Source organism: Pipra filicauda, unplaced genomic scaffold, assembly GCF_003945595.2.
Source record: "Pipra filicauda isolate LSUMZ 115617 unplaced genomic scaffold, ASM394559v2 scaffold16_size7369187_pilon, whole genome shotgun sequence".
NCBI classification, from domain to species: domain Eukaryota; kingdom Metazoa; phylum Chordata; class Aves; order Passeriformes; family Pipridae; genus Pipra; species Pipra filicauda.
In genome coordinates, this window is record NW_024104207.1 from 3,492,571 (window position 1) to 3,512,443 (window position 19,873).

General features: G+C 38.4%; 1 protein-coding gene across 1 annotated transcript in view; it reads right to left on the reverse strand.

The window, feature by feature from the left end:
- Positions 1–6,749: 6,749 nt before the first annotated feature.
- The window catches only part of GALNT2 (polypeptide N-acetylgalactosaminyltransferase 2), a 90,318-nt gene continuing 77,194 nt past the window's right edge, over positions 6,750–19,873 (reverse strand). The window contains exons 11-16 of the mRNA XM_027721320.2: positions 16,141–16,267; positions 12,013–12,105; positions 11,727–11,810; positions 9,898–10,024; positions 8,261–8,380; positions 6,750–6,965 (exon numbers count right to left, since the gene is read on the reverse strand). Coding sequence (XP_027577121.1) covers positions 6,810–6,965; positions 8,261–8,380; positions 9,898–10,024; positions 11,727–11,810; positions 12,013–12,105; positions 16,141–16,267 — 707 coding nt within the window. The 3' untranslated portion in view covers positions 6,750–6,809. The remainder of the gene's footprint in view (positions 6,966–8,260; positions 8,381–9,897; positions 10,025–11,726; positions 11,811–12,012; positions 12,106–16,140; positions 16,268–19,873) is intronic.

Consider the following 19,873-nt stretch of genomic DNA (forward strand, 5'->3'; position numbering starts at 1 on the left):
GGGAAAAGTAAAGAAATAACAATCATATTCCAGAAGCTCTAATTCTATGAAGAATATTTTAAGGAATCAAACATAATTAGCAGACAAAATGGCTGGGAGCTGAAGCTAGACATTCAGCCTGGAACCAATTATTCATGAAAGCATAGGTATATTGGAAGAGCTAACAAAAGAATTAGATCAGCTGAAGAGTAAGATTTCCTAATTCTCAAATTCATCTGTTTCTCAAGATTTTAAATTCCTAAATTTTATTTTTGAAAACTGAATGCCCTAAAAACTTCTTAAAATTGTATCCAGGATATAAAAGCTGAGGACTTGTCAGAGATATCGCTGTTGAAGATGTTACAGCTTATGCTGTAGAGCACAGGAGAGCTAGATCTCATTTTACCTTAAACTACAAATTTACTGACTTTGAAATACATTCAAAGTTGCACTTCTGCAGCTGCTTCTCCACATCCTCTCAACTTTGCATCTTTCTCTTCCACTTCACTTTTTCCCCCATCTTTTCTACCTAGAGATAAAGATAAGAGTATGTGTGTCATTTTCTGTTGTATCTCCTGCCATGACAGAAGCCCTGGCCCTCACCAGTGACCCAAAGATGCCACCCTCTCTCAACTCATTCAACAGCGAAAAGCAAAAGAAACATCCTCATACAATTCTGAAACCAGCTGGCAGAGAGCGGAACACTAGTATGGTGTGCTCCATACCACACAAACTACATGTAAGGTAGAGCATTTTCTTTCTCCAGATTGTCTAAACAAAAGAATTAAATCCCTTTCTAGTAGGAAACTCTCTATTCAACATCAGCTTGATGTTGAAACAAAGACCTTCATGCAACTTAAAACCTTTTAGTCTCTCTTGCCCCATTTTTCTTCTCTTGACAGTATAGGTGTTGCTGGCTTTAGACTCAGATATCATCAGTGAGGCTGTTTTGGTATAAGTAATAATAATAACTATTATTATTATTAAAGGCATCTCAACAGGAAAGCAAACTAGAACATCCCTCAGCTCAGGTTCTGTCATGAAAACATAAGGTTTGATTTTATGGTCGAGTTAAGCCAAGCTCAAAGGGCTTTCAGCTACTGAAAGTAACACTTTCCATGTTGTTTTTTGTTGGGCTTTTTTTGCCAACCTTCCTTACAACCCCCACTGCCTCACCGCAAGGCATTCCTAATGCTCCTTTACATGCTGCTAGCTCACAGATGAGCACGTGACAGTGACAAAACTGTACCCAAAATCTCACAGTGACAAGCAGGGAGCAGCAATCACCTGAAGAGATGTTATATCCTATTGCTCCACAGGATGGACAAACGGCCTTTACGTTCCACTGGTGCTACAGGGAAGGGACGTTGAACATCTTCCCCCCTCAGCTACTTCTGGTTATGACACCCTGCCACTTTGTGCCAACTCCAGCTCTTTTCAAAAAGGTCACCTCAACTCTCCAAGACTGACATTTTTTTTTCTGTCTACCTTGGCCTGCTGCTTTATTCACTTAATTGTCTCGTGGATTAGGCACAAACACTAGACCAAGGGAGGAGGCAGGATCAGCATTCCTTTCCCTCTCAGCAGCAACAGATAGTCTGGCTCAGCTGAGCACAGAGCTGCCACCTAGGAATCTACCTCACGTTCTCCTCAAAAATAACCTGTTGGACAGGAAGAAAGGTGGCATAAAAGAAAACTCTTTTGCACAAGTGGTGCTCACCACACTACCAGAGCCACAATAGATTCTTGGTAGTGATTCTCTAACCCTCTTTTTACCAGATTACCAAAGGTGATGTTCAATTAATATAGGTTTGGCAGAAAGCATAGCTATTTTCTACTTCCAGATCCTTTTTAACTAACTAAATAAAAAAAAACTCAAAAAAATCCTTGGATTAAAAACATCTGCTGGGTAGAAATAGGAACTTGAAATCCAACAGGTTCATCTTCCTGCATACAGAGCAACAACATGCTGTTCTGCTGCAAGAAATCAAATCAAATTAAAAGAGTATTTTGCACCCATTCAGACAACCTCTTGGAGAGCTCTACAGAGAGAACATCTGTGGACTGACTTTATTCACAATTTTTAAGCTTGATTACTAGCAGATCTTAAAATAGCTACTGGATGCTAAGCTGTAAATAAAATGTGCACTCTAACAGAAGATGCAACCCTGACATTTGTGCTCATTCTGTAATCATGGCTTATTATCCCAGACTTTTTTTCAGTGGCTTCTATTCATTTGAAATCATTCTGTACAGGAACAAGCCTCTTGCTAGAGCGTTCTGTAATGAGCTATTGCTATGAAATTATTCGTTGTGTTTCAGGCATGAATGAGGACACAAGTGATGCACACATGCTTCTCAGGGCCATAGAAATTTTAGAGAGAATCTACATTTAAAATAAATATAAGTAAGACAAAGTAGATGGTGGTATTCATATACAAAAATTAAACAAAATAACTGAGGTTATGACTGTAACACCCCAGAAAGGAACTGAACAATGCTCTACAGAATCCACTTCAAACAAGACAACAGTCCTTACCTCAAGCAGATCACAGTCTTTTAATATCTCCCAATATTCACTTTCCATTTCAAACACACAGAGGCATCTTCTTGAAAATTCAGGATTTAAAATATGGGGGTTTAATCCACAAAGAGCAAAGATTAAACATGCCCTTATAAAGGGGATATAAACACATCTGCTTTTATGCAGTGACAAGCAAGCAGAGTAAACCCATGCAGAAAACCGGCTAAGAAAAGCATGACCTGAAATTCCAGGAAACAAATGGGGAAAATTTTTTTCACGTAAATTTACTTGGGTAAAAAGGAAACAATGGAGTTTTGGTCAGCAGTAATGCAAAATTTGCTGGATGGTTCATTCAGTCCTGCTACTATACTAAAGTTAACCGAGAACAGCAGACACGGGAAACATGTAAAACTCTAGGCAGAGACATTAGAGATAGACTTCTACATTTAACATTGGATTAGATTAAAAGCTTCTATTGCCAGAAGCCTGTTGTAATTATCTCTTAGTATCACCTGTCAGCTCCTGAGTGTCAAAGGGTATTTAAGATGGAGAATCCTCATTTGAATTCTCAGATACAATCTGCAGATGCAAAGGTGTTTCTTTTGTTTACTGCAGCTTGACAAGGCCTTTTTATTTTTGCCAACCATAAATATTAAAGACCTATTTCCTTCATTTAATTTACATTGTGAAAGTCACTAACTTCTGCTACACAGAGAGGGTAAGTTTGTACCCAAGACCTCTCCTTTCCCACAGCTTGATAGGTAATCTTCCTGTCAGTACAACTAAAAGAGTGGAAGTGTTTAAATCTTTCCTACAGATGCTTCTGCAGGTTATGCTAGCTGACCACGTCCTTGGGGCCAACTGTAAAGCTAAGTTTGTTAGACCAGGAGCAAAGATCCTAGTCCTGTATGCCACAGAGTGGGAAAGAATGATGTACCCTAAAAACTGACCTGAGGCATCTCTGAAGCTGGACAGATCACACATTTTTTGAGCATCGTACCATTCCCATCCCCTTTAGCCTGCAGCCCAGCTCTGCCAAGGTGATGCTGAGACTGAGCATCAAGCCCTGGCTGCAGCCCCACTCACTCTTACGGTAGCAGGAGAATCTCGCACTTCACAGCTGCCCATCATCTCCCGTGGACGATTTCCTCCCTCCCCAACTGTGCTGGTGCAGGATCATTTGCAAGGTCTCTAAACTAGATCTGTGGAATCACTGGCACAGTGATTTCTGGCAGCAGAGAGAGGGACAGTGGAAGTCTCAAGAAGATTAGGCCTAAAGGGGCAGGAGGGAGGAGTGCCTTGACAGTATAATTTCAGGTGACTATACAGTTGGCATTAACCCACAATTCAATGTAACAGCTTCTAGAATAAGATAATTACCTCAAAGTTATAATATTACATACAAACAAAATCTCTTTTCATAAATAGATATATACACCCATATATACACACTTCTAGAACAGGAACTTTATGAAGCTACCAAGTGAACTGAAGCATTTGAAAACTACTTCAATGTACAAGTTCCAGCCAGTCTTTTACTGGTTTTACTCAGTTGTATCAACCAGCACACATTTATCTATAAAGCGCTGTTCTTTATTTAAGTTAAACAAATTTTCAAGGATGGTTTCCATCTATAAAATGAACAAGTACAAGCTCTGTACAGCAGACTTTTCAAACCAACTGAAAAAAACAGTTTTCAAACTATGTTTTGAAAATCTGCAAAATAAACAGTATCACCATTCTTGTTCTGAAGACGGTAAGAAAAGTTCTCAGGAGACTCCATCGCAATTTCCTTCAAGGACTCTTAATTTATCTTTCAAATGGGTGAATTTCTTCAACATTGAAAACCCCTAAAATCACAGTAAGTAACTTTGGCACACTGTCATGTAAACATAACAAAAGGATACCTCTTCTTGTCCGTTCTCTCAAAGAAAAGCGACACACAGCTCCTATATTAAAACCCCTATGAGCAGCACCCATGGGGAATTGAAAAAAATACTGAAAAATATTCCTACTTTATGATTGCTGTTGTCATTAAAGACTAAAGAGATGAAATATGGATTTCTTTTTTTTTTTTAAACTAGCAATTCTGATTGAGAGATAAGAGGCAGGTCAATATTCAGAGTTGCAGCTGCTCATGTCAGTTAGTGCTACCCTTACTTTGATCAAAGTTGCAAATGGAAATACCTCCATGGTTGAAGCTGAGTCACTGGGCTGGTGTTTTTCCCTTTTAAATTCTATTTTTAAAAACCTGAAACAATTGACTTGCTGCTGAGCCCATATTTCAGCATTTGTATTTCCAAATCATGAAGGAATCTATTGCTATGTTTATGAAACATCTTCAAGTTCTCAGCTAGGTTAAAAGGCTACAGGGAGAGACTAAACGCTGAAAACAGTTTAACCACTGCCTGGCCTCTAAACAGGCAAGTTTTTGAGAAAGTGGACTGTGAATGATAAGAAAAAAAAAGTATTAATTATTCATAAAAAGAGTCAGATGATGGATGGGTAAAACTGGATTTAATGCCCCCATCCAAATCCAAACCCCCATGCAGGTACTTGCAAGTCTTAACTTCAGACACACGAGGTCTCTGTGGGCTCACTGACTGGCACTGTTAAAGCCATGTTGCCCAGAAGAGTACCATCCCTACACCTAATGCACAGATACAGCTAAAGGAAAATGAAAAATCAGGAACTACTCTACTCCCAGGACAAAGAAAGAGGGGGACTGTACCAGCATTCTACAGTACAGCACATATTCTTCATCTCCTTACAATCAACCATTTCATTTTTCCAAGATCATCATCTTTCCAAAACCACTTCCTGGCACTTCATGTCTGCACTAATTTTTGTCAATACTGTCTCACTTATTAGTACTTATTTACTTTGCCTTCTCATTTTAAAAGCTCGTTGAAGCATTTGCTTTTAATAGAAAAGTATACAGTCTATGCAAACATAAGAAAGGACACATCAAAGTTGGGGTTAACTTGGACAGTATTATTTTATAAAAATGACATTGGCTGGACTGAAGCTGCAAAATGCACAAGTTCTATGGTTAAAAACACAAAGGCTATGCAGGTATCCAGGCTGACTCCCAGAGCCAACCCTGAATCCACTCAAAAGCTCCATTTAAAGAAACAAAATGAAAGAAAATTCCCCAGTAGTAGGTCTATAGATTAAGCAAGTGCAATTCAGAGATATTACATAGCTGCTCATCCTTGCAAATTAAAATTCAGATCTTGTGCTGTCATCAGTGATGTAACTTATTTCTACAGCTCAAAAGGGGAGTTTGAGACAAATTTTTCTCATTAGGGCCCAGAATAAAACTGTGCTGAACGAACACCGCTGCATAAAAGATCTGTGCGGTTTATATAATTTTATAACAAAAGAAGGAGTATTTAAAAGACTAAGTACTACAGAAATGATCAACACAAATATCAAGTACAAGTTTAACATTATCCAGAGCACATGTAATGAATTTCCAAGTTGGAGTAAACAATCCAAGTGATCATCTGGGCAGAGGCATTGACTTTTTCTGCTATTTTCTTTTTCCTCCTGAGTTTCATGATCTCTCCAGTAAGGGTGAAGTGTTAAGAAGTAGATCCACTTTGCAAAGCAAAAGCATCCAGTGTTAGCACGGACATCACACCCAGTAGCACAAAATCCGCACCTTCATAAAGTTTCTCTCTCCTAGCACTCCAATCCAATTTCTGGTTATACATATGTCAATCACTGTTGATAATTGCAGGATATAAATCATTGGGAGCTGACAATATATATACTTTCATATATTTATATTTAGAGTCCATCATAGAAAAGTTCATATTCAAATTACCAAGTACACACAGGAGAAAAAAAACAACTTCAAAATGACACTTCTGTTTCTGGAAATAACAAACCATGACTTCTATGCAAATGGAGTTTTCAAATGACCTTCTCCTAGTAATTTTTCCCACCCTCCCTCCCACACCCTGTTCCCCACAGGTGTTTCTTCAGATCCTTTTGTTTATCATACGTCAGTTGTTCCTAGAGTTAATTATCTGCTGTGCAAGTAGTAACTGAAGACAGAAAGGAACCTTGAAGGTTGTAGCACAATTCCTTCTTGGTGCGAAGTAATGCTCAGTGCCATCTTTGCAGTGCTCTGAGTTCCCTGGATCCCTGGTGTCTGCTTCAGCACTCTACTTTCAGATAAAGGTGGAATACTGAGGTATATAAGTTCCATGGAAAGTTTTAAGAAATACATCAGTAATTCAATCAAAACTTTGCCCATTGTTTTTCAGTTGAAACAGCATTTTGCTTGTAAGTCCTTCTACTGCTGCAGATTAAGTGTGAATTTCCACTGTTGTGACAAAGAAGGATTGCAGATCTCAACGGTGAGACCACCATTTTTGGCATTTCGGCTGTCTAGACAGAGGTTGCTGCCAACGTGCCTCAGTTTAGAATTGCTTTCAATTTGTTCCCATTTCTGGAAGAGAAAACACAGTTATTGACCTGGAAAGGCAGGAAAAGGAAGAATTCTACATCCTGTCCTTTCAAGTCTTCATAAGCTTCCCTGGCTTGTGCCTGGGAAAGCTGTGAAAACTGCAGTAATAGTAGCAGTTTGATGATTCTTGAATAAGAGTATGTAAGTTATGGCAAGCCTTGCCAAAACAGCTGTTCATTAAGCTAACACTCTGCAAGACATGCAGAATACACCAAGCCATTCTCCTCTAATTCAGAACTTCTCAAATATCCTGTTACCTGCATGAAACCTTTGGTCTGAAGAAAAAACTAAAAATCTTAAAATCCATATGCATACCACTACAATACTGAGCATAGAGAAGTAAGAAGCAGAATCAATACAGACAACTTTACAGAAATGCAGAAATTTGTCAGACATCTTTCAGTTATGCAGAAGACAACCAGTCAGTCAATTTGTGCTGTCAAAAGCTCTTTGCCTAACATGATGTCAAAGGACAGAGTAAATCCCAGAAACAGGATGTTAAAAACCAAGGTTTTTCCTCTTATATTTCTAACATACTGGGCCCTGTAAACCTTATCAAGAAAATCTTGCTTAGTTTCCTGTTCTGAAAAGTGGCAAGAATACTCTTCCCTCATCAAGGACAGAGTTTCAGTTATCTGTGTGCAAACGGAGATGCAGAAGCAAGGAAGCTGGCAGATGATCAGAACTGATGACTTAGCAGAAAGAGATGAATTGCTACATGACTAGATCAAAAAGATGGTATGACTCTGCAAATGTGATTTTCCTCAGGCATGGAAAATAGATGAAGTTACAATACCACATAAATAAAAAAAAATTTAAGGAGTCTAATGCTGTTATAAACAGGTCACCATTGAATAGAAGGAAAGCCAAAGAACACTCTTCTGAGACACAGACTACACAATCTTCAAACTCCATTTAGTAAGACCTTTCAAAAACACACTGTGGAATATAGAATCTATTTCAGAAAACAGACGTGGCAGTTGAAGACTGTTACACATCAGTGCTGTTGGGTGAAACCTTTACATAAGGCCCCTGTCGGGATAGAACCTCTACGTGACAAAAGTGACAAAAGATTATCACTGGCTATGAAAAGAAAAGCTCAACACACAAGCTTATTCCTGCTGCTCTGTCTAGACATCACACATCCTAACTTTACACACATAAACAACAGCATGAACAGTAGAAGCTATAGATGATCACCAGTGCACGTTCTTGCATTCTCATTCACAGCCCTTGTTTTCCCCACTGTTTGCAGAGTGCAGTCACGATATACTGACCTGTCTGCTGTCATTTTCCCTACAGCCCTGAAGTTTTATTAGTGAACCAGGTGCTCTGTCCACAACAGTAAGGCACAAATCCATGTGTTTCACTGACTTGTCCTTTGTTAAGGCCCATTCCTACAAAAAGGAAGACAAAAAAAAAAGTGTACAAAATTGTGTACATTAACGGATGCACATGCTATCTCTGCATATACAGCAAAGGTTAAAATCCTATAAATAGGCATGTGTGAGCATTAGAATTGCTCATTGCTTCCCACAGAACAGGAGAGGAAAAACGTCCTTTCCAAACACAGTAATTCCAATTGCTTCCGTGTCCCCACGTCAGCTCAGGGCTGAGCTGGCTGTCTGCTCCCTCTGCTGGTTTCACACAGCTGCAGCAGGCAGTCACACCGGGCTTCAGATGTAAAAATATTTGTCCAAATATCTATTTAGGTATAAGTTTATTTATGTGTATACATACATGTGTGTGCGTGTTACACCTTCCCCATATCTTCTTTATATATATGTATATATATTTTAAAAAAGGATGTAATTACATACATAAAACCCCTAAAAGCTTGGTCTGCAGCATCACTGGCCACCTACTCACACACTGAACAAAGCATATGGACCACAGTGAGGAAACAGTAGTTCTTAATACAATAGAGATCACCAGAAAGCAATACACAAGAGGGCTAAACTCAAAGGTAGAGGGAAAACGTTCCTTCCTATCCAAGGCACGAGGTACAAAAGAATTTCCGTTAAATGCATTTAAATAGGCAACTCTTAATGAGCAAAGAAAAGCTGTTCTATATGTAACTGTTGCCCAGCTTGTTTGATCTCGGCATCTTCTTACACAGAGCCTGATCTTGCACTGATGTTTAGACTCTCTTCATATGTCTTTCTCCTTCAAATTTGACCTCCAGCATCCCCATTGGTCGTCATTTGTCTAACTATGCTTTGAGGAAAGAAGCCACTTCATTAAAGCCACACTAATTATCCAAATCATGCTTGTAACTACTTAAAATGGCACAATTAGCTTCTCTCAAACAATTAAAGAGGATTTAGTTGTATAATACAAAATCCTAGATACATGGGGCCAAGCCTGGTTACATTTAAATGTTATTTTGCAAGCAATCAGTGTTTCAGAAATAAATTTCATTATTAATCCCATCCCTTTTTTTTAAAAACTTAGCCCTTCATGATATGAAACAGATACTTTCCTTCAGGGATCAGAATCTAAGACTAGCTATAATGGAGATAAAATGAAGCAAGTTCCACTATATCAGAGGAGAAGAAAAGTTTGAAACAGTGTATATGCTCAGGGCACAGCCATAGGATAGCTGTAGTAACACTTTGAAAATCAGGACATCTGAGAAAGCCTTATATACAAGTAAAAAATTCCCTGGAATTTTTTTGGCCTCTAGTGTAAAAGCAAATATTAATAGTGACAAAGGAAGGGGATAATGTGATGCACACCAAATGTATCTTTGGGAGAAGCTATTTAGCCAATCTGTTATAACAACTGATCTGCTAATTTGGGATCATCTTCCTATCACCAGTACATAGTAACTGCTTGAGTTAAAAAGCTTAGGTTCACGTTCACTTCTTTTAAGACTTTTATTGTGAAAAACAAAAATTAATGGCATACAGACCTGGTTTCCCCCGGCATTATGACACTCATAAACTCCAACAACACCATCTGCAAAATGGCCCAAAGTGTCAAGGCAATTGGTACCCTGCTGCAAAGCCCCAAAAGCTATATCTTGATGATCAGGTACCCTAAAACAAAATCACAAATATCTGCTTAATTCAGTTGGGTTTTTTTTGTTGGTTTTTAAGTTTTTCTATAAACTCCTTGGTTTTACTCAAGAGTACTTTTAAGATGAGACGTTAAGGATCAGTGATGACTCTCATCTGGAAATCTCAATCATCTTTTGAGGGGAGGCAATTATCTGATCAGGAACTGATCAAGCACAGGTAAACTCGCAAGCTTAGGACACAATACAAAAAGACTTGTGTCAGAGAATGAGGATAAACATATGAACTCAGCATAAAAATCAAATTAAAATGACTTATTATTTAAGGTGACTCAAAGCTTAATGCTATCATTAAGGTCATCAAAACCTTTTGTCTTTTCAGGTAAGGCACCTTGTGGCAGAAATAGGACATTCTACATTTTTCTCAGACTATTTTTTACTGAAATGTTAAAAAAGCAGTTAGGAATTAAAAAAAAAAAGGAATCAAAGTTTTTCTGATATCTATTTTCTAACAGTTACATATAAAATACACTCATAGTATGGAAATACCTGGGTAAGCTCATTCAGCAAAGCACAGCTGTGGGGTAGAGCCCATGAGTTCATGGGCATATCAGAGCCTTTAAAAACTTCAGACTAATATGACTATAATAATTCAATCCAGCAGAATGAGCACATGAGGGATGACACAGAGTAAGATGACATTACACTTCAGCAGTACTTATGGTAGCACATTTTCCAGGAGAGTTTGCAAGACACATTTTTTCTGACAAATTAAACAAAACCAAATATCCTCTGGCACTTTTAAGAGAAAATAAAGGAAAACTTATTTCCTCAGTATCACCCTGGTTTATGAGACTCCTTAGTATGTGTGGTACTGTATATATTTCACTGGAGCTATAATAGCTGGTGCTTTTGCATCATAGCCTATACATCTATCACTAGCAGTTACCTGAATTCACTGAAGTGAAGTGCCATCAGGAAAAAACCACCATGTATTCTTACAAGCTACACACAGTATCTTGCACCATTACACTACTAACTGGTTTATAGACTCAGATCTGACCAACATACTTATTAATGGGCTATTTAACCACAACCTTTGTATCTTTTCAAAAATGTTTCTCTTCAAGGATTTTTCACTAGTTAGGATGCATTCATGTTAGAGGAACTGTTAGCAATATTATCCCTCACTTCCCTCTTCTCACCCCTACCCAAAAGTCAGTGATTATCCAGTGACAAGAGACTCAGTTTCTTAGAGTCTTAGCATCTGCCCTTGTCTGCCAACCATACAAGGCCCTCTTGTCTGCTGACTCCTGTTACTTGTACTATACTGAGATTCAGTCTCCTTACTCAACTAGGCATGTGCTTAGGCAAAGGCACAAGCTTTAAAGGGATGACAACAGGATACAGAACAGCGTGCTTTTGAGCAAATGGTTTGTGTAGGAGAATAACTTCTAGGTAAGTTGAGTCCTTTGGACACTGTTCTCTAATATATCTGCTACTGCAGCTGTAGTTGCAGTAATTAGAAAAAGAAAAAGCAGCTTACTAGGGAGAAGTTACTCTTAAGGGACAGAACTAACAAAACCAAAAAGCAAATAAGCATGCATGAGGCATTGCATTCACAGATAAATTAAAAAGCATCCTTCACGTCCAAGGAAGGAGAAACTGATAATTTCTGGGGAGGCCAAAAAGAGAACTGCATACTAGTGTCAGCCAAAACTCACCGTAACTCAGGATAAACATTTTCAAGATACCACTTGAAGGGTTTGCAGCTAAGTCTCTTTCTGAGTTCCATTCGGCTTTGAATACTAGAGGAGAAAAAAAAAAGTAGTTTTCAAAGTCAGGCTGTTGTCTTCATATATGTTATGGAATACACAGAAAACTCAAGAACAGCTGAATTGTTGAAATAAACTGTAAAGCGACAACACGAGAGCCAGCACTGCTTTCACCTCAGAAGGTGCTGTCTCATGAAGAATAAACAAACAGGGCAAAGAAGCTCTTGTGACTTACTTGCCATAAGGTACATTCCTGGCTGAAGGCACTGCTGCATAATAGAAATTTTTATACTCATCCATCCAGACTTCTGCTGCCCTGCGTGTATTTCTAGGAACAATCATATGAAACACATGGGTTATACTTTCTCGAAGTGCAATTAAACCATGTAATTTATCCTCGGTTTGATTTTAATCCTTCCTAGTACTACATAGTTAGCTGCCTCAAGCCAGGCAGAATAGTCCCTATAAAGGACCCAAGTAATAGAAAACCATTAGAGACTAACATAACTGAAATAAATGCATTTAGAAAAATTTTTTTGTCTTTTCCACACTCATCACTGCTTTGGGTGTTCATCCAGAATTTAATACACATCTTGGAGTTCTTTCTGCAAACTTCATGGAATTTTTTACGCTGGTGTTTGGTTGGGGTTTTTTTAGTAAGAGTAACTTCACAGAAGCCAAATTTAGTGAGTGTTCACCTGGATAAAGCAAGCTAATTGGAAACATAAAAATCCCAACAATTTTTGGCAATATTTAATAATGTCTTTTACCTTTTTGAAAGCAGATACGCTAACATAGGCAAGACATTTTCAGTCTTCATCCTATTCCTACCAGCACAGCATTCAAAGTTCCAAAAAGACATAAGCTACCATGAAGTTTAAAGCTATGAACAAAACAAGGTCAAATCTACAAGTCTGCTGTACCTGAAGTAAGAGAAGAGAAGAAGGAATCAAAAAATATTTTTAATTCATTAAAAGTCAAGAGAGATTATTGCAATTAATGTGAAAAAAACCACTACCCCAAATGCTTTACTTCTAATCATACACATCTCTAACTGAAATTCCTTTATTTATGTAACTCGTGTCTTTAAACCTCCTTTTGGACTGCAAAAGTGCAATGGCTTTTTCCATTCCCTTGATTCCATGTAAAACTCATTTACTTTTATTGTTCATAATTTTTGCTTAGAAAATTAAGTCTCATTTCACTTGAAACTGCCATGTTCTGAAGCTTATTTTACATTTGGCAGCAAGTTCATCTAAAGCAACTGGAGTAAACTCAGTGAGCCAACAGCTTCTCTAATATGATTTTCCAATTCGAAAGACAAAAGTAGTCAGGATAAGTGAGGAATCTTGCAGGTTGCCGACAAAGAATAATAATGATAGGAATAAAAATGTCACAAGACAGATCTGAATAATTTTTTGTTTGAGGACTGATTTTTTTCTTGCAAAGATTCCTTTAAATTTTTGTAAGCAAAATTCCACTCAATTTAGATTAGAAGGTATGTCAGTTTATCTTCACCTGCAGTCTCTCAGACCTGTGTCAGTGTCAACCACTCAGCACCTGCCCCTCTTGCTTGCTCAGCAAGCAGCTTGCCTGCCCAAAAGCCAAACAGATTTTGGTGGTTAGAGAGGAACTATTTGGTTTGCCAGGATTTAATGACTCCAAAGGCACTTTCAAGGCCAGAATACATGCCTGCATTATTATGCTTCCCTACACTCAGGGATGAACAGTTAAGGCTTAGTGTGACATCAATACAGGCACTGTGTAGATGCTGAGAACTGCCTAAACTAATAAGGCCCCAAAGAAGGCAGGGTGCTGAGGAGCACAGCATAGAGTACACTTAATGCTGAGCCACAGTTAATGAAACTGAGCACCAAGCAATGAGGTAGCTTTGCACAGAGCAGACTGGGGTCTGCAAGACTTACTGGTTTGCTGAAGTGGTTTATTGAAGCAGTGCACACTGGTCTAGCCAATCCTGCCAGACACAAGCTGTATCTGCCCACACCACACAGCCAGGATGTGGTCTCCCCTTTCATGAAACAGGACTCCCAGTCTCTCATCCAGAATTACCAATTTGTTTTGGCTGCCAAAAGGCAGTGCATACTGACTAGCCAGCTAAAAATAGGATGGTTACCCAGAGCAGTCCAGAATAAATTGCATATAGCCAAGGGAGAGATGATAGCATAAGCCAACAAGTCCCAGCTGCAAGACCAGAACAGATTCCACGCACTAAGTTTCTTGGCAGCATGGTCCTACATATATCTGATAATACCTGTATTACAAGGATATCCCATTACCTTAGGTTTATCATTCTCTTATTGGTATAATTGATTTTAAGGCATTCTGCTTTATAGGTTTGACATCCAAAAAAGCTAAGTGAGGAGGAAACCTTCAAATATACAACCTGTAAACCTTGTTTTTAAGTGATATACAACTCTTCTAGGTCAATTCAAAAATAATTCCATTGAAACAAAGAATTTAAATGGTATTTCAGAATTTGAGATAGCTGGACAGATAAGGACAAAGGTAATAAACCACTTTCAGAGAAAGACAGAGCTGGAAAGGCATCTGGAAAGGGTAAGTACCCAAGACACTAGTTTGCAGGCTTCAGCTGTCCTCACCATTCAAGTACATGTGGGATCTCTTTGCAAAGTAATTTTGAACACAAATGACTTAAACTTGTCACAGTAATTGTGAAGACATTTGAGAGATCAAATAAAAATGATGATTTGACTTCACAACAAAATCAAAAAGCTGTAATCCCAATGAATGCAGAATCTTCAACCCATGCCAATATGATGCATTGCTCTACCCTGCGTGCATACAGCCTCACCTTTTTCCTATTTTTCCACTGGGCTATGTTTAAGTACCTATTTACATCACAAGAAAAGCAGCATCTTGGCAACGCCTCAAAGACAGAAAAGTTGCAGGAGTGGGAAAGCTGCACATTATATTTATATATTTATTCACTTTTGTTAACCATGCTCCTTGTTATGATGTCCATTTCAAAACCTCATGAAACTAAACCAGTTTCATCCTAAGCCTATATGATGCAGTTTAATTGGTAGATCTTTCTACCCTCTCGATGCACATGATAAATGCTGGAATGGAGATGTGATGTATTGAGGATATTTCACTGCTAGCTTTTGTTTTCCCATAAGCACTATTATTAATTTTTCACTGCAGCATAAAATACAGATCTCAAAGAATAGGGGAGCAGAAAAAAACCCTACTATAACTAGTGGAACAAAGAGGACAGTGACTTTATTTTAGCAGACTATTGAATTCACTAAAGTCACCTTGGTGGTATAATCAGCATGGAAGGGAAGAAAGACACCCTAAGGAGATTCCTCAGTCTAAAGTGAATCACAAGTCCAAAAATATCAGGAACATTCTTATAAATTTAAGAACATCTGCACTCTCTGTGTTGCTTCATGTTAAACGGAGTTTGGGCTCCATATCCCTTCAAGGGTAAAGAAACAGTTTTATTTCCAGCTCTTAATCTACAGAATCTTTAGCAGAAACTTGTACTTCTTCACCCCCTGAGCACTATGCATTCTCTAAACCATTCTCTAAACCAAAACCTACAGTGATTCTTCAGCTATAGCTGATACAGCTTTGATCAAAACGTCCACCACAGTCACATAATACTTTTATCCACATTAATTAAAAAACACTATGAACATAAATCAGCACTGCTATTTTCACTTTAAAAAAGAGAAACTGAGGAGACAGCTCAGTATTTCAGCTACTGCTGCACGTTGTACCAACAGCAAAATTAACCAGCATAATAATCTAATCCCTTAAAACTGCAGTTTCTTTGGTCTATAGAAAAAGCATCTTCAAACACAGCACCGGAAAGGCAAATGAGAGAGAATGAAGTTGCTAACAGACTGGCACAAATATCAGAATCAGTCTACATAATCATTTGCATCTCACATACTGACCATGCATTAACAAAAAGCAAGCACGTTCATAACTTATTGTATTCTGGTTCTTAATGAACAATGAAACTGTTTCTATAAAATGAAGTTTTATGATACAGTTCTGAAAATAAAGCCTTCTTTAGAACCAAATAAACAGAAAGTGCTCAATAGTGATGGAATGCCAAGTTAAGCATTTCCTTCTTTTACAGATTCTCAGTCTGGGTCCACTAGAAGTTTCCCTCTTTCAACTCAGACTCTTCTCCCAATCTATAATAACTGCCTCAAAGTCATTAATTTATTTTAATTAATATTTTTCTATGATAGATAATATTGCATATATTTCTAAAGACAAGATCCCTAAAATGAAATTACTGCCACCTGCTGATCATCTGAAGAAATCCAAAACATTGCTATTTAGCTGAAGCCTTAACAGTTACCTTGCAAACACGGTACCACTCCCACCAGGAAACGTGTAAGGATGCTGTTTGCGGAATACATGACCCACTCTGCTGCAAGGGATGATTTCTAGGCTCCCACCACATTGCCAAACTCTGAATGAGATCTCTGAAATAAAAACAGGAATGAAAGACCAACATCATAAAACACTGTAATTTTGTAGCATACTATTTACAGAGAAGGTTTTTACTGACTATTGCTGAGAAGATCAGTAAGGCAGTTTTCTGATAAATTCTAGGACAAACAAAGGCATACCTGAGCATTTCTTATTCTGCAAGGTCATGAGAAATAATTTTATTAACTTGGAAGCAAAACTGTATGTTTTCTCCTATCTGAAGTTACCAGAATTCCCCAAATCCATAAACCATGATGTGATTTGCCAGAGTGAGTTAAGTGTATGTATACTATTGCTATGCTCTGCCTGAAGGGTAAACAACAGTAGGTACACTTAACAGATAAATTAGTGATCTAGCTTATAATAAAATTTTTCAGCTGAAGACAGAATAACACAGTGGACAAAAATCAAGGTATAATAAAACAATCAATAGATTCAAGCTCCTAACTTATTATAGTACATAAGCAAACACTCCCAAACATTGGCTGTAGAAGGAGCTATATCAAGTCTATATCTTGACTTGAAGATAGACCAAATAAAGACAAAACAATCATAAATTGAAGGTTATGGACAGTACACTTCTAAGCCAATCCAGTGATCTGAACCAATTAGTGATGACAAGAAGGTCTAGAAATATTTATACACTTTTCTCAACTTTGGCCTTTGATAGCAGAAGTCACCTACTACTGACAGAATGTTTCCTCATTCATTCCAACTAAGTGCAGTAAGAAGGGTGCTTCCAGTAGCACTGTTTCAATTTTGATGATTCCCCCTTTAGCCCAGCAGCTGTTGCTAGATAGCCTTAGTTTCAAGCCTCTTCATAATCAGTCTTACCACAGATTTAAAAAAAATGGTCTGCCCAGAGAAATAAAAATAAATAAATAAATATATAAAAGAGGTGCTGTGATTTCAGCAGTGCAAGTTAACTGCCATTATTCTTGATGGTCTCTGCTTGCACAAGGATCATTTCCTATTTGTTTTTCTTCAGTGACAAATTCTGACGCGTAGGGGCCAATTAGGCATATTCATGTACCTTAGACAGTCAACATAGTCCAATCTATAGACAGATTATCCTCCAAAATATGAATGACTGTACTGCCCTTGACAGTAACTTACAGTCTTGATTTTCCAGTTGAATTCATGTAGGACAACAGGCAAAACTGATTTTTAAAGCAAAGATGACATTCACTCTGTACATTTTTCAGAGCACTGACTTCAGTATTGCACCTCTTATTTTGAGAATGAAAAAGAATCACAGTAAATGACTGGTTGCTGCTAAAGAAGTTAGAAACATAAAAGTGCTTTTGCTACTACAAGATTAAATTACACATGGATAGAAGACTTTAGGCTTTTCCATATCTAGCTCAAATTTGGTCCCATGTTGCTCAAACAGTGAAAGCAAAAGAGTAATAGCTTTCTTGTACCGTTTTGAAGCATTATTTATGGAGTTCTGCTATAAAGTTCATACAGTTATTAGCCCAATATGAGGGGATACTGCACTCTGTAAGAACAGCCTAGTGAAAGACGACAGAAAGATCTGATCAAAGACAAAGGGTTTTGCATTAGACAAGCAAGTGTAGACTAAATGCTTGAAATATAGTATCAAACTTATTTAAGTATTAGTAAATACATGGTTATGAAAGAGATGGACTGAAATCCTAGTTAAAAATAAAGGTCAATGCAGTATGCCTCAAGCTCACTTTTTAAAAAGATTCATCTGAAGGTTTAATCCAGAAAGTCACTGTCATCTATTAAATGTATGTAGACATTGAAATAGTATTTTTGTTTTACAAGTAAGTTAGAAATGTTTTGTGTCAATTTTTTTCATTATTCATAGCTTCTTTTACTGTGTACAATAATTTCATTAATTCTCCCTCTATAAATTCCCAGAAACGTAAGCCTACACATGTATATTTTCCAGCACCTTAGACTGGGAAGAATCACAAAAAAAGGTGAAAATTATTACAGATAGCTCTATGGGAAAGGCAGCAAAAGGACTAGCATATAGGGAGAAGCAAACTAATTCTTATTTGCACCAACATGGCTTCTAAAGCCTGCATAGATTTTTAAAGAAAAAAAGAATATACAGCATCTAAAATCCAAAACAACCCCACAATCCCAAGGCCAGACTGAATCGGGCTCTGAGCAACCTGGTCTAGTGGAAGGTGTCTCTGTCCATGGCAGGGGGGTTGAAACTAGATGATTTTCAAGGTCCCTTCCAAACCAAACCATTCTATTATTCTATGAAGCTCCCTGTTACAGGTTAGAAATCCAAAGGGGGGGGAATTTTTCTTCCCCCTGCCCCCACTGTAGGAAAGACCAAATTTGAATGGAAAGGGGGGCGATTAGCTTTACAAAGGACCTAGCTGCTGAGCTGCATTCCTTCTGAACGGCCCATCAGAGACTGGGGGGAGGGGGGAGGAGTTTTGGGGAGGAGCTGGTCCTCCTCACAAAGGAGAGGACAGATTGCTGGGTTTTGAATGGAGACTGGGGTTTTGAATGGAGACTGGGTTTGCATGCGTGCATTTGGAGAAAAAAGCCTAGAGGCCGGTCTTTCTGGCTTCTCGTCCTGGTCAGCCCTGACCTCTGGCCTCAACTTGCTTGCAAGCTGCCTTTGCCTCCAGCCCGAACCTGCTGTGTTTTCATCGGAGAGTTTTGTGCTCACTGGGAGAAAAGGAGGAGCCTTGAAACATCATCATCTGAGAACAACAGTGAGTTCCATGGGGGTGGACTGTTTTCCCTTCTGCCCTTCTTCCATTGGGGGAAGGGTCCCCGTTTTCTTTTCGGCTTGTCTGCGATCCGAGACCACCCCAGAGCCCTCCCCGTGCAGTGACCGCCAGAGCCCGACAGCGCCCCCTGCAGGCCAACACCGAGCACTGCAGGCTCTGCACCTCCATTGATCCAACAGCGCCCCCTGCCGGCCGTGATTGGAACCGCGCTGAAGGACAGAGAAGTATTCAGACTGTTTCTTGTGTTTGAAGGGGACTTTTGGGTACAGGACTATTGTCTAGGGGGTTTTTTTTGTGTTCCGTTACTGTTCTTGCCAACATACATATATCTTTTAATAAAGGGTTGTTATTTCTTCTTTTTCTCTACACTTCCTCGATTAGAGCCCCCTTAATTTTGGATTTACAATTGCTGAGAGAGAGGAGTTTGGTCTGTCTCATAACTCATCCTCTTTAGCAAACATTCCAGTCTTATCAAACTGAGACACTCCCTTAAAGCATCTTCGTCACATTCCAACAGTGGGAGGAGAAATGTTACTATTGTAACAATTTCAGCGGATGTAGTTTGTAATTGAAAAGGCAGAAAGAGTATGTAAAAAATTCTTTGATATTATATTACACCTCTCTAACAGATTTGTTCTATGTATTATAGTGTGTCATCAGTAGAGAAGGCAGGGAATGTCTTAATAAGAAAAATTAATAGGAAAATTAATTACAAAATTAATAAGAAAAGCACAGATTTTCAAATTAGACCCAAACCTTCTAATAGTCCACCCAGTTCTCCAGCATACTCTTATTCTCCTAGGCTTAACAAAAAGCATCATGAAGATGGTAAGAATTAGAGTTTATGATTTGAGACAAGCTGAACTAACC